This window comes from Lampetra fluviatilis, chromosome 8 (genome assembly GCF_964198595.1).
Source record: "Lampetra fluviatilis chromosome 8, kcLamFluv1.1, whole genome shotgun sequence".
Classification (NCBI taxonomy): domain Eukaryota; kingdom Metazoa; phylum Chordata; class Hyperoartia; order Petromyzontiformes; family Petromyzontidae; genus Lampetra; species Lampetra fluviatilis.
In genome coordinates this window covers 16,134,139-16,145,822 of record NC_136282.1, presented here as the reverse complement: position 1 = coordinate 16,145,822, position 11,684 = coordinate 16,134,139, and the positions used below count along the sequence as shown (strand labels likewise).

Here is an 11,684-nt window from a genome sequence, read left to right as displayed (position 1 = left end):
CGCGGTGCAGGTTGGTCAAGTCGGAGCCCGGGACGGGGGTTGGGAAGCCGCTCGCCACTGATCTCAGCCGTGGCTGGGAGCCGAACCGAGGTTGCCGCCTGCATTGCGGCGTCTCATATTTTAGTGACGTCGTTCAGGGGTCGTCCTAAAATGACGTCACGCGATTTTGGACGATTTTTTACCCCCCCTTGTCACACGGCGTCACAAAAAGTCAGACCCCCCCCCTCAAATATGACGTCACAAAGCTCTGCCCCCCCCCCAAAATAAAACATGCTTCAAATCGCTTTAAACTATTGTCATTGTAGTGCGTAGTTAATGTGGCGCTGCACTCTGATGTTGTAGGAAAAACATTTATTAAAAAGTCTATTTAATTAAGTAGAACATGTCTATATTTAAAGTTGCGCATTTTGAGGTGACGTCACATTTCTCCCCCCCCCCTCGTCACAAATGTCTGACCCCCCCCCCCTCAGGTGCGTGACGTCATTTATGGACGGCCCCTCATAAGAACTGCTGCCATGGTTCATCCGGTGTCAGGAGCAGGCGGTACCGACACGGGGAAAGTCCCGTGTCGTCACCATGCGATGGACGCCTGCCCAATGATCCCAGCAGATGTGTAATGGGCCCTTTGAGTACACGGTGTGGGTTCTCGAGCCTGGATCCTGGCGATGCCTCGCCGGGACTTCTCAAATCAGAGTGTGGTGGACACGTGCGCACACTGCTACAGCGTGTAGTTGTTCCCATTTTTGCTCAAATCTAATGCTAGGTTCCGCCAGCTCAACCACGGCACTGGACCGTACAAGCCTCGTCAATCCACTGCTGGATGAGAGCCCTCTCACGCTGCGCCAGCCGTCGGAGTTGTTGGACCATATTTCACCACGTCATCAATACCATCATCACAACTGAGCTCAAACTCACCACCAACATAATCACCATCAAAGCACCATCATCTACGTCATCAAAAAATCACAATCATAATCACTACCATCATAAAAATCACCACAATCATCAAAATCACCACGATCGTCATCAAAATCATCACGATTGTCATCAAAATCACCATGATCGTCATCAAAAACACCACTACTACCATCATATAAATCAGCACCATAACACTATCATCATCACCACCATCAACAGCACCACGACCATCATCTCCATCTTGAAAATCGCCATTATCATCACTACCATGACCACCAAAATCATCACCATCAACATCCAGTGAGGGCTTTTATTTGAATCTTGCCGACACCCCCACCCCGCCCCCAGAGTGAAACCCTCGGGTCACGTAAAAAAATCATTAAATACAAATTCCAATCATCACCACCACCAACATCACCACCACCACCATCATCATCACATCATCATCGTATAAAGTGTCTTCAGCCCGCCCGCTACAGTCCAGGGTAATTAGAGACACCCCAATTGACCTGACCATTCCCCGTGACCCTGACATCACTGCCCATGACCCCAAGTCCCCCCCGACCGTGACCCCGAGACCAGAGTTTGTAACCCCGGAGCCGCATGCCCCCCTTTCCAGGGTGAGAAGAGGGGGGTACAGGACCCCCCCCCCCCCACCTCTACGGAGGACTCATCTGCTCCTAGCCACCGACCCCCACCCGTCTCCCCAATTGCCCCTGGCGTGCAGGGTGCTCTGGGGGTAGAGGGGGTGGCAACGACTGGGGGGCCCCGCGGCACGCAGGGTCTGCACGCACAGGTTGGGGTGGTGGGGGGAGGAGGCGTAGGGTGGGGAGGGGGAGAGCAATCATTAGCGGTGTTAGCGACACGTGCACATACAACATGAACATTCACGTGTGTACACGTGTCATGTACGTGTGTATAATGTGCAGATGTCTGTACAGGTGTGTAATCACACAGGAGCACTGTTGTGTGAAGTTGCATAATCACACAGGTGTACAGGTGTGTCGTCACAGGTGTACAGGTGTGTCGTCACACAGGTGTACAGGTGTGTCGTCATAGGTGTACAGGTGTCGTCACACAGGTATCCGCACCTCGTTATTTACTCGCTGGACCCTGCTCGGAGCTCTGCCTCCAGAATTCGCAGCACTCATTCACGGAGACGTGGCGCGGAGTGAATTCATCCGAGAGCAGCGCGGCGCCCGGCCACTCGGGCCACTGCTCCGGCATGGAGCCTGCACACGGGAAGTACACGTGGGGTACACAGAGTACACGTGGGGTACACAGAGTACACGTGGGGTACGCGTGGGGTACAAAAGGGCCTTCCCTTGGTGGACTTGACCTGAAACAAATATCTGGCCGGCCTGTAAACATCACCACTGAGAAATCCAAAGTGGCCGGGTGTGGCGGTGGTCACACTACCCCCTCGTGCACCGTGCCAGACTTCGTGGGTGCTACTCGCTAACCGCGCTTGTCCCACCAGTCTGTCGTGCGGGGTCAGGGTCGCCCAAGCGGCTCGTGCGGGTGGTCTCACCTGTGGAGATGAAGCGCATCAGGTAGTAGCGCACGAGCCGCGTGAACCCCCACTCGCGGTCGTGGATTTTGGGCCCCCCGGCGCTCAGGGAGCCGAGGAAGGCGCGCGCGTCCGTGCCCCGCGCCGCGAACAGGGGCCGCTGCGACGCCTCGGCGCCCCACTCGGGGACAAACGCAGCCTCGTAGCGGTACACACGGGGGGAGGGCGAGCCTGCAGGGAAGATGGTGAGGGGGGGGGGGTCCATCCCCACGCTTAACATCCCTCGTCTCATCCGCCTGCCCCGTGTCTCATCTGTGTCTCCATGCGCAGTGTCCCCGTGTCCCGTCCTGGCCGTCGCTGTGAAGATGGGACACGCACCCGCTGCTGTGTACACAGTCATGCAAGACCGGCACAGCACACGAGGGGGTGGGTGGCGAACACACCGCCCCGCCGCCTTTGTATCCCGAGTGCTGATGTTTACACATCACACCAGGTACTCATTTAAGGCTGAGTCGACCTATGAGAGGCTCAGGACTGGTTTAGATAATCGTGACTGGTGTTGGTGGCCGTGAGTGGGAGTCAATCCCGGGTCTTTGCCGGGTTCGTAGCGCAGCACGCCAACCTCTGCGCAACGGCTCCTCCCTCTAGTACACAGTGTTGCACACACACACACACTGACACGCGTTGCCGTGTACACACTGACACGCGCACCCCTCACCAGCGACCCACTGCCTGCTCCGGGTCGCGTTGGCGAGGTCATCGAGTGGACACGTGACCTTGAGGTCGGTGACCGCGGTGCAGTACCGCTTTCCGGGGCAGGGCGGGGGGCAGTCCGGGGGGTAGAGCTGCAGCAGCTGGGACAGTCGCCCCGGGGCCAGGTTCTCGATCCTCTCTGGGTACGACGGGGACGTGCAGGGGACGTGCAGGGGACGTGCAGGGGACGTGCAGGGGACGTGCAGGGGACGTGCAGGGGACGCAAGGACATGAGGTGAGAGCATCGAGGGACACGGGGAGACAGACACGGGGGACACGGAGAGACAGACACAGGCGATACATGCACATAGGGGGCACAGGGACATAGGAGTGAGGGTATGCAGGAGACAGAGACACATGGGACACATGACATGTGGATACGGAGACAGATGTCGTTTAGGTAAACCAAGATGCACGTATTCTTTGGGTCTTTCGGTAAAGTCACGTAGATAGGTTCCAAGAAAATAACAATACTACGACGTTTCGATCGCCTCTAAAGGCAAACTGTTTATAAAGGTTTAAAATTGGCGTAGCCCAAGTGTCGGCAGCATGGGTGGGGTAGCTAATGTTAATGCAAGGGATTAAAAACAGTGTGCCCCAGCATGTATGGCGGTGCTAGATGTCAAGATTCAAGATGCAAATGTAAGAGGTTCACAAGCGTGGCCAGGGGAAATGGGGGTAGGCAGGTATGGGGCAGTGTACAAAGGGACAGAGGGGCCCAGAGGTACAGGGTGGTTATGGTCAGGGTTATCAGTCCCCCAAATCCAAACGCCAAACCGCAGCAGTACAACCCCGGGGCCATACCTCTCCCCCACCCCCTCCCCTCCACACCCCCTCCCCTCCACACCCCCTCCCCTCCACTCCCCCTCCCCTCCACACCCCTCCCCTCCACACCCCCTCCACACCCCTCCCCTCCACACCCCTCCACACCCCCTCCCCTCCACACCCCCTCCACACCCCTCCCCTCCCCCTCCCCTCCACACCCCTCCCCTCCACACCCCTCCCCTCCACACCCCTCCCCTCCACACCCCTCCCCTCCACACCCCTCCACACCCCCTCCCCTCCACTCCCCCTCCCCTCCACACCCCTCCCCTCCACACCCCCTCCACACCCCTCCCCTCCACACCCCTCCACACCCCCTCCCCTCCACACCCCCTCCACACCCCTCCCCTCCACACCCCTCCCCTCCACACCCCTCCACACCCCCTCCCCTCCACTCCCCCTCCCCTCCACACCCCTCCCCTCCACACCCCCTCCACACCCCTCCCCTCCACACCCCTCCACACCCCCTCCCCTCCACACCCCCTCCACACCCCTCCCCTCCCCCTCCTCTCCACACCCCTCCCCTCCACACCCCTCCCCTCCACACCCCTCTCCCCTCGACACCCCCTCCCCTCCACAACCCCTCCCCCCTGCACACCCCCTCAGCACATCACGCCGCTACCATGACAATTCCCCGTGCCCACCCTCGCACCCTTGCCCCGACCCTAGAGGCCAGGCGTGTTCGCCCGGGTGGCGATTGTTTTTAAAATAGTTTTTAATATCGCGTCTCTTGAATTCCCCCACCTCCATTCCCCGCACCCCTGCTCACCCATCAGGGTGGAGCTGAAATTCTCCGTCGTCCACCGATCCATCTCGGGGTAGGGCGGTCTACATGAACAGCGAACACGCACACACAAAGACACAACATCAACAACAAAGATTCCCCGTGTAGCCTTAACAGACTGTAGGGGCAAGTGCTGTTAGCGAGTAGCACCTATGAAGGCCGGAACGGCACACGAGGGGGTGGGTGGCCAGCACCACGCCTGGCCGCCTTTGTCTCCCTAATGGCGATGTTTAGACAGACGTACGCACACACACGCCCACGCCCACACGCCCCCTGCACTATCCGAGCCAGCTGTTCCCAATAGCCGAGCATTTGTGTTCCGATCAGACTCGCAGTGATCGTGCTGTCTGATCTGTGTTCTATTGATCGTTGTTCCGATCGATTCAACAATGTTTTGTGGCACTGCCCTGGCACAGACAACACGAGCACATCGCATTCGTCAATAACACACTGCCACAAAAGTACAAAATATTTACTACATGTGTTGTGGAGGGTCCATGCCTGAAACGTCGCTTCCCATATAATTTCCTCTGAGGGCAGTGATATTGAAAAGTGTGTTGATGTTTTTGTTAAGTTGTGTTCTGATCAAATGAGTTCGATCCGCACCCGTGCATGTGATGGGAACGGGTTGGTATGTGCGTGCGTGTCTGCGTGCGTGTGTGCGTGTCTGCGTGCGTGCGTGTCTGCGTGCGTGTGTGCGTGTCTGCGTGCGTGCGTGCGTGTCTGCGTGCGTGTGTGCGTGTCTGCGTGCGTGTGTGCGTGTCTGCGTGCGTGTGTGCGTGTCTGCGTGCGTGTGTGCGTGTCTGCGTGCGTGTGTGCGTGTCTGCGTGCGTGTGTGCGTGTCTGCGTGCGTGTGTGCGTGTCTGCGTGCGTGTGTGCGTGCGTGCGTTCAGAAGAGTTGCCTCACACTCTTTGTTCAGAGCAGCGATTTAATTATTTTTTATCTCGTCTATGCCTCTCCGTGTCGATTGATGATCGTCTGTTTACAGTTCTGTTCCCTCCAGTAACCTAAACGTGACACCGCACATCATCGGACCCAACCTGCCCGGAATACGCTCAATCCCACCCGATCTGGTAAACTAAGCAGAGTTGAGCCTGGATGGTGGTTGGATGGGTGGCCACCGCGCGTGACGCGGCGGTCCCGGGGCTCGCGGGGCCACGAGGTGGGCCTCAGAGGGCTGCGCCCCCCCCACATCCACCGAGCGGCAGTGTGCTCAAATCACCCGCACGACCCACATGGCGCGGGGGAGGCCCTCATCCTGCAGCGGTTTGACAAAAGGGCCGTGCGTGTATGGAGCCGCATTTTACGACTCGAAGCCCGAGTCTCGTGACTGCTTATCAGGAGGCTCCTGCGTTGAGACGCTTGGCCGCTTAGGTGAGGAATGTTCTTGGGGGGGCATGAAAGCGCGTGGATAGCGTCTTGGATTCCCACGGCCACTCGGATCGCCTCTCAAACCTCGACACCTTTAAGTCATCAACGCTCTTGCGATACTACAATCTACACAGTCCCCCTGGTAGCCCTTGTAGGGGACGGGAGGGGGGGGTTGTATTTGTACATCGCGAGCGTGAGTATCAATGCTAATGGACCTCTGTCTCTCTCTCTCTGTCCCTTCTCTCACCTGATGGCCACCTCTTGCTGCGTGCTGCCCAGCACCAGGGAGACGTTCACCCTCGAGATGCCCTGCGCCAGTGGCGTGGGCACGAGGCACCCGTCCACTACGGCTGGGAAAAAGGGGGGCTCCTCGCTTTGGGGGGCCGGGAAATCCGAGGCGAGACGCGAGTCCTCCCATGCGGCGTAGTCCTCGAATGGGGATGCCTACGCGTCGGGGAGGGGGTGGGGGGCGTTCAGAGCACGTGCCAGGCGTGGTGCACCTTGTGAGGCCACGTGGAACGACGGAGTGGCACTGGCAGGTGGTACAGGGGTGCTTCTACTCCGCACGGGCAGTGCGGGTTACGTGCACAGGTTTGCACGAAGACAAAGATCCGTCGTGTAGCCTTCACAGACTGTTGGGGCAAGTGCTGTTCGCGAGCACCAATGAAGGGCTGCAAGGCACACACAACTACACTGCACACGTACCCCCAGACACTCGCACACATTCACTCGCTGTAGGACCCCCGGTGACCCCCGTGTTGGCGTGCCGAGCGCCACGTGGAGATGCCGTGCATTCTGCCCCTCCTCTGCCCGGAGCTCGCGTCTCGAGTCGCGCTGTAGCTCTTCGTGCACCGTCAGCAAATTCTTTATGGCCCATGTGCCCAGACCAGATATTCCACTTGTCAATGCCACGTGATGTGCGTAAACTTTCGTGGCATCGAGTAATGTACGTGGCCGAATTGCAAACGCGTACGCGACGATTTAATCAAATTCAGCAGTTTCTGTTTATGTGCTGAACCAGCGCTCAACAATTCCCTCTCGGCGCCGTTCCATCGCTCCCTTGTGACTCTTCTATCGCTACTGTCGTGGACGTGGTCCTCATGAACCTCACACCTCGGTGCCAGGTGCTTTCCACCCAACTCCACCACACTCCTCCCACCCACCAGCCACACCGCTCCCCCCACCACACCAGCCACACCGCTCACCACACCAGCCACACCACTCACCCCACCACACCAGCCACCCCACTCACCCCACCACACCACTCACCCCACCACACCGGCCACACCACTCACTCCCCCCACCACACCACTCCCCCCACCACACCAGCCACACCGCTCCCCCCACCACACAGCCACACCGCTCACCCCACCACCCCAGCCACACCACTCACCCCAACACACCAGCCACACCACTCACCCCACCACACCAGCCACACCACTCACCCCACCACACCAGCCACACCACTCACCCCACCACACCAGCCACACCACTCACTCCACCACCCCACTCACCCCACCACACCGGCCACACCACTCACTCTCCCCACCACACCAGCTACACCACTCCCCCCACCACACCAGCCACACCGCTCCTCCCACCACACCAGCCACACTGCTCACCACACCACACCAGCCACACCACTCACCCCACCACACCAGCCACACCACCTCCCCCCACCATACCAGCCACACCACTCCCCCCACCACACCAGCCACACCACTCCCCCCACCACACCAGCCACACCACTCACCCCACCACACTAGCCACACCACTCACCCCACCACACCAGCCACACCACTCACGCCATCACACCAGCCAGACCACTCACCCCACCACATCAGCCACACCACTAACCCCACCACACTAGCCACACCACTCACCCCACCACACCAGCCACACCACTCACCCCACCACACCAGCCACACCACTCACCCCACCACATCAGCCACACCACTCACCCCACCACACCAGCCACACCGCTCTCCCCACCACACCAGCCACACCACTCACGCCACCACACCAGCCACCCCGCTCTCCCCACCACACCAGCCACACCACTCACCCCACCACACCAGCCACACCACTCACCCCACCACACCAGACACACCACTCACGCCACCACACCAGCCACACCGCTCTCCCCACCACACCAGCCACACCACTCACCCCACCACACCAGCCACACCACTTACGCCACCACACCAGCCACACCGCTCTCCCCACCACACCAGCCACACCACTCACGCCACCACACCAGCCACACCGCTCTCCCCACCACACCAGCCACACCACTCACGCCACCACACCAGCCACACCACTCACCCCACCACACCAGCCACCCCACTCACGCCACCACACCAGCCACACCACTCACCCCACCACACCAGCCACACCACTCACCCCACCACACCAGCCACACCACTCACCCCACCACACCAGCCACACCACTCACGCCACCACACCAGCCACTCCGCTCTCCCCACCACATCAGCCACACCACTCACCCCACCACACCAGCCACCCTACTCACGCCACCACACCAGCCACACCGCTCTCCCCACCACACCAGCCACCCCACTCACGCCACCACACCAGCCACACGGCTCACCCCACTACACCAGCCACACCGCTCTCCCCACCACACCAGCCACACCACTCACGCCACCACACCAGCCACACCGCTCTCCCCACCACACCAGCCACAGCACTCACGCCACCACACCAGCCACACCGCTCTCCCCACCACACCAGCCACACCACTCACCCCGCCACACCAGCCACACCACTCACGCCACCACACCAGCCACACCGCTCTCCCCACCACACCAGCCACACCACTCACGCCACCACACCAGCCACACCGCTCTCCCCACCACACCAGCCACACCACTCACGCCACCACACCAGCCACACCACTCACCCCACCACACCAGCCACCCCACTCACGCCACCACACCAGCCACACCACTCACCCCACCACACCAGCCACACCACTCACCCCACCACACCAGCCACACCACTCACCCCACCACACCAGCCACACCACTCACGCCACCACACCAGCCACTCCGCTCTCCCCACCACATCAGCCACACCACTCACCCCACCACACCAGCCACCCTACTCACGCCACCACACCAGCCACACCGCTCTCCCCACCACACCAGCCACCCCACTCACGCCACCACACCAGCCACACGGCTCACCCCACTACACCAGCCACACCGCTCTCCCCACCACACCAGCCACACCACTCACGCCACCATCTCCACCCCTACTAACACGCGAGGCCCCCCGCTCCCGGCCCAGGGCGGTACCGCGAGGAGGCTGCCGAGCTCGGCGCCACGCAGGCACGCGAGGTCCCCGTCGCCGCAGCTCGTGCCGTTGTAGACGGAGCGGCCACGCTCCTCGGCCTCCCGCAGGTTGGGCTGCAGCATGCGGCACGAGGCGCTCATGGCCACGACTCGCGAGAAGAGGCCGCGGGCGGCTGGAGACGTGGCGAGAGCCAGGGCGCACACCGCACCTGGGGGGGGGGGGGGGGGCACCAAGGACCGGGAGAGATGTCACTTGCCGCCACTGAGGAGATGGATGCACAGCGACCTCTAAGATCTTTCGTGACTCTCTCATTCCACCATCTGATCTTAGGTTGGGGGAGGGGGCAGCAGGGAGGTTCAACTCCTCCCCCGTGGGGGGCGGCAGAGGGACCTGTGTACCTGGCGAGGGGGGCTCCAGGTGAGAGAGCGGGGGAGTAGTGGCATAATGAGACCGAGTCTCTCTCACGTCAAGTGCAGCCACTGGCAGAAGAAAGGGGGTTTGATATAATCGGGGGTGGGGGGTGGGGTTCTGGTGGCACTGTGGGGGGTCACGCACCCGCCTCGTATCCCAGCAGCGTCACGTTGCCGATGTCTCCGCCGAAGACCTCGATGTTTTTCTGGACCCACCTGAGCGCCTTCAGTTGGTCCATGAGGCCGTAGTTACCTGCGTGGGGGCAGGGAGATGCGGGACAAGGAGACACGGGGGCAGCACGGGGGCAGGAATGAAGGGTTGCACAGGAGTAGTGTACATTGAATGCACTTAATGTGACAGAGACAGGGCAGTGGCCAGGGGACACGTGCGAGTGACACAGACGCGTGGCCTGGCACCCTCTCTTCTACAAGAGGGCAAACCCAGACGCCTAAACGGAGACCCCCAGGCCATGACCCCCAGGCCATGACCCCCAGGCCATGACCCCTAGGCCATGACCCCTAGGCCATGACCCCCAGGCCATGACCCCTAGGCCATGACCCCCAGGCCATGACCCCCAGGCCGTGACCCCCAGGCCATGACCCCTAGGCCGTGACCCCCAGGCCATGACCCCCAGGCCCGCGTACCCGAGGTGCGCTCCAGGTTCTCGTCCGACAGCTCCTTGAGGGCCAGGAAGCCGAGCGCGCCCAGGCGGTAGTTGAGGCTGACGAAGACGGCGTTGGTCTGCGCCGCCAACTCCTCCCCGGGCGCCAAGCCCTCCTCGTGGCCGCTGCCCCTGGTCAGGTGGCCCCCGTGCAGCCACACGATCACGGGGCGCCGCGCGGCGCCGCCCAGGGTGGGGGTCCACACGTTCAGGTAGAGGCAGTCTTCTTGGCCCAGCACCTCGCCCGCGGGGCCCCGCTGCGCGCAGGGCGACCCGTAGGCCGTGGCCACGTACGTCCCGTTCCAGAGGGCCCCCCGCACGCTGCGGGGCGGCTCCCAGCGCCGCGCGGGCGCCGCGGCGTAGGGGATGCCGAGGAAGGCGTAGGCGAAGGTGCTGTGGAGGCCGCGCAGCGCGGCGCCGTCCGGCAGCTTCACGTCCACCACGGTGTGGCCGGAGTCGCCCGAGAGGTAGGCCAACGAGGCCGCCGCGACGCACAGCACGAGGAGGCCCGCGCACAGCCCCAGGGCGCGCGTCCACGTGCAGGCCGCGCACGGCGCCTCGTCCGGGCCCCGGCGAGAACGCCGCCTCTTCTGCGGCTCGGAGAGGGCGCCCGCGTCGGCGTCGTGGTCGCTGACCAGGCGCTTCATCTCGGTGGCGTCGAACTCATCATCGGACTCGTCGCTCTGCATGGCGCTGAGCTCCGGGGCCGTGAGGAGGGGCGCGGAGGACATTCGGCGGCCACGGGTTCTGCGAACGCAATGCGATTAAAGCCTTGTCCGGACAGCCGGCTCGCAAGAATTAAACGCGTGGCCGTGTGGTCACTTCGACCGCCGACTCGAACGGTTGAGAGGATGTGGCCATCGCAACAGTTTGGACGACAACGTCGCCACACGCTCGGTTCTGTTGAGCAGGCGGTCTGGATGAGGCCGACAGCGCTGGTGCATGCGATGCTGCCCACTTCTCTGTATTGCGAGCTCGTGTTGCTGTCGTGGATGAAGCGCTGGAGCGATGCGCGTGTGCACAGCACTGGGTGCACAACACGAGGGCATCCGCGTCGAGAGAGACGGAGCCAGAGGGTGGTGGAGGCACAGCCCCAGCACACGCGGCGCGCCTGCTGCCCACTATGCCGAGTCAT

General features: G+C 61.6%; 1 protein-coding gene across 1 annotated transcript; it reads right to left on the bottom strand.

Moving 5' to 3' along the window:
* Positions 1–1,617: 1,617 nt before the first annotated feature.
* LOC144933754 (carboxylesterase 1E-like) lies at positions 1,618–11,280 on the bottom strand. Its single transcript, XM_078858824.1, has 9 exons — positions 10,533–11,280; positions 10,033–10,140; positions 9,480–9,685; positions 6,407–6,603; positions 4,773–4,831; positions 3,147–3,320; positions 2,450–2,659; positions 2,010–2,150; positions 1,618–1,702 (listed from the first exon to the last, which is right to left on the bottom strand). Exons 1-8 carry the CDS (start codon positions 11,278–11,280, stop codon positions 2,014–2,016), a joined length of 1,839 nt encoding a protein of 612 aa, XP_078714950.1. The 3' UTR covers positions 1,618–1,702; positions 2,010–2,013.
* Between the last annotated feature and the right edge of the window lie 404 nt (positions 11,281–11,684).

Bases quoted from the DNA above. Each gene is read 5' to 3' on its own strand.
- LOC144933754 (XM_078858824.1), bottom strand. From the start codon at position 11,280: ATGTCCTCCGCGCCCCTCCTCACGGCCCCGGAGCTCAGCGCCATGCAG. The intron at 4,832-6,406 runs GTGAGAGAAGGG...CTGTTCATGTAG, and splicing joins CAGCAAGAGGTGGCCATCAG to ACCGCCCTACCCCGAGATGG. The intron at 2,151-2,449 runs GTGAGACCACCC...TCCCGTGTGCAG, and splicing joins GATGCGCTTCATCTCCACAG to GCTCCATGCCGGAGCAGTGG.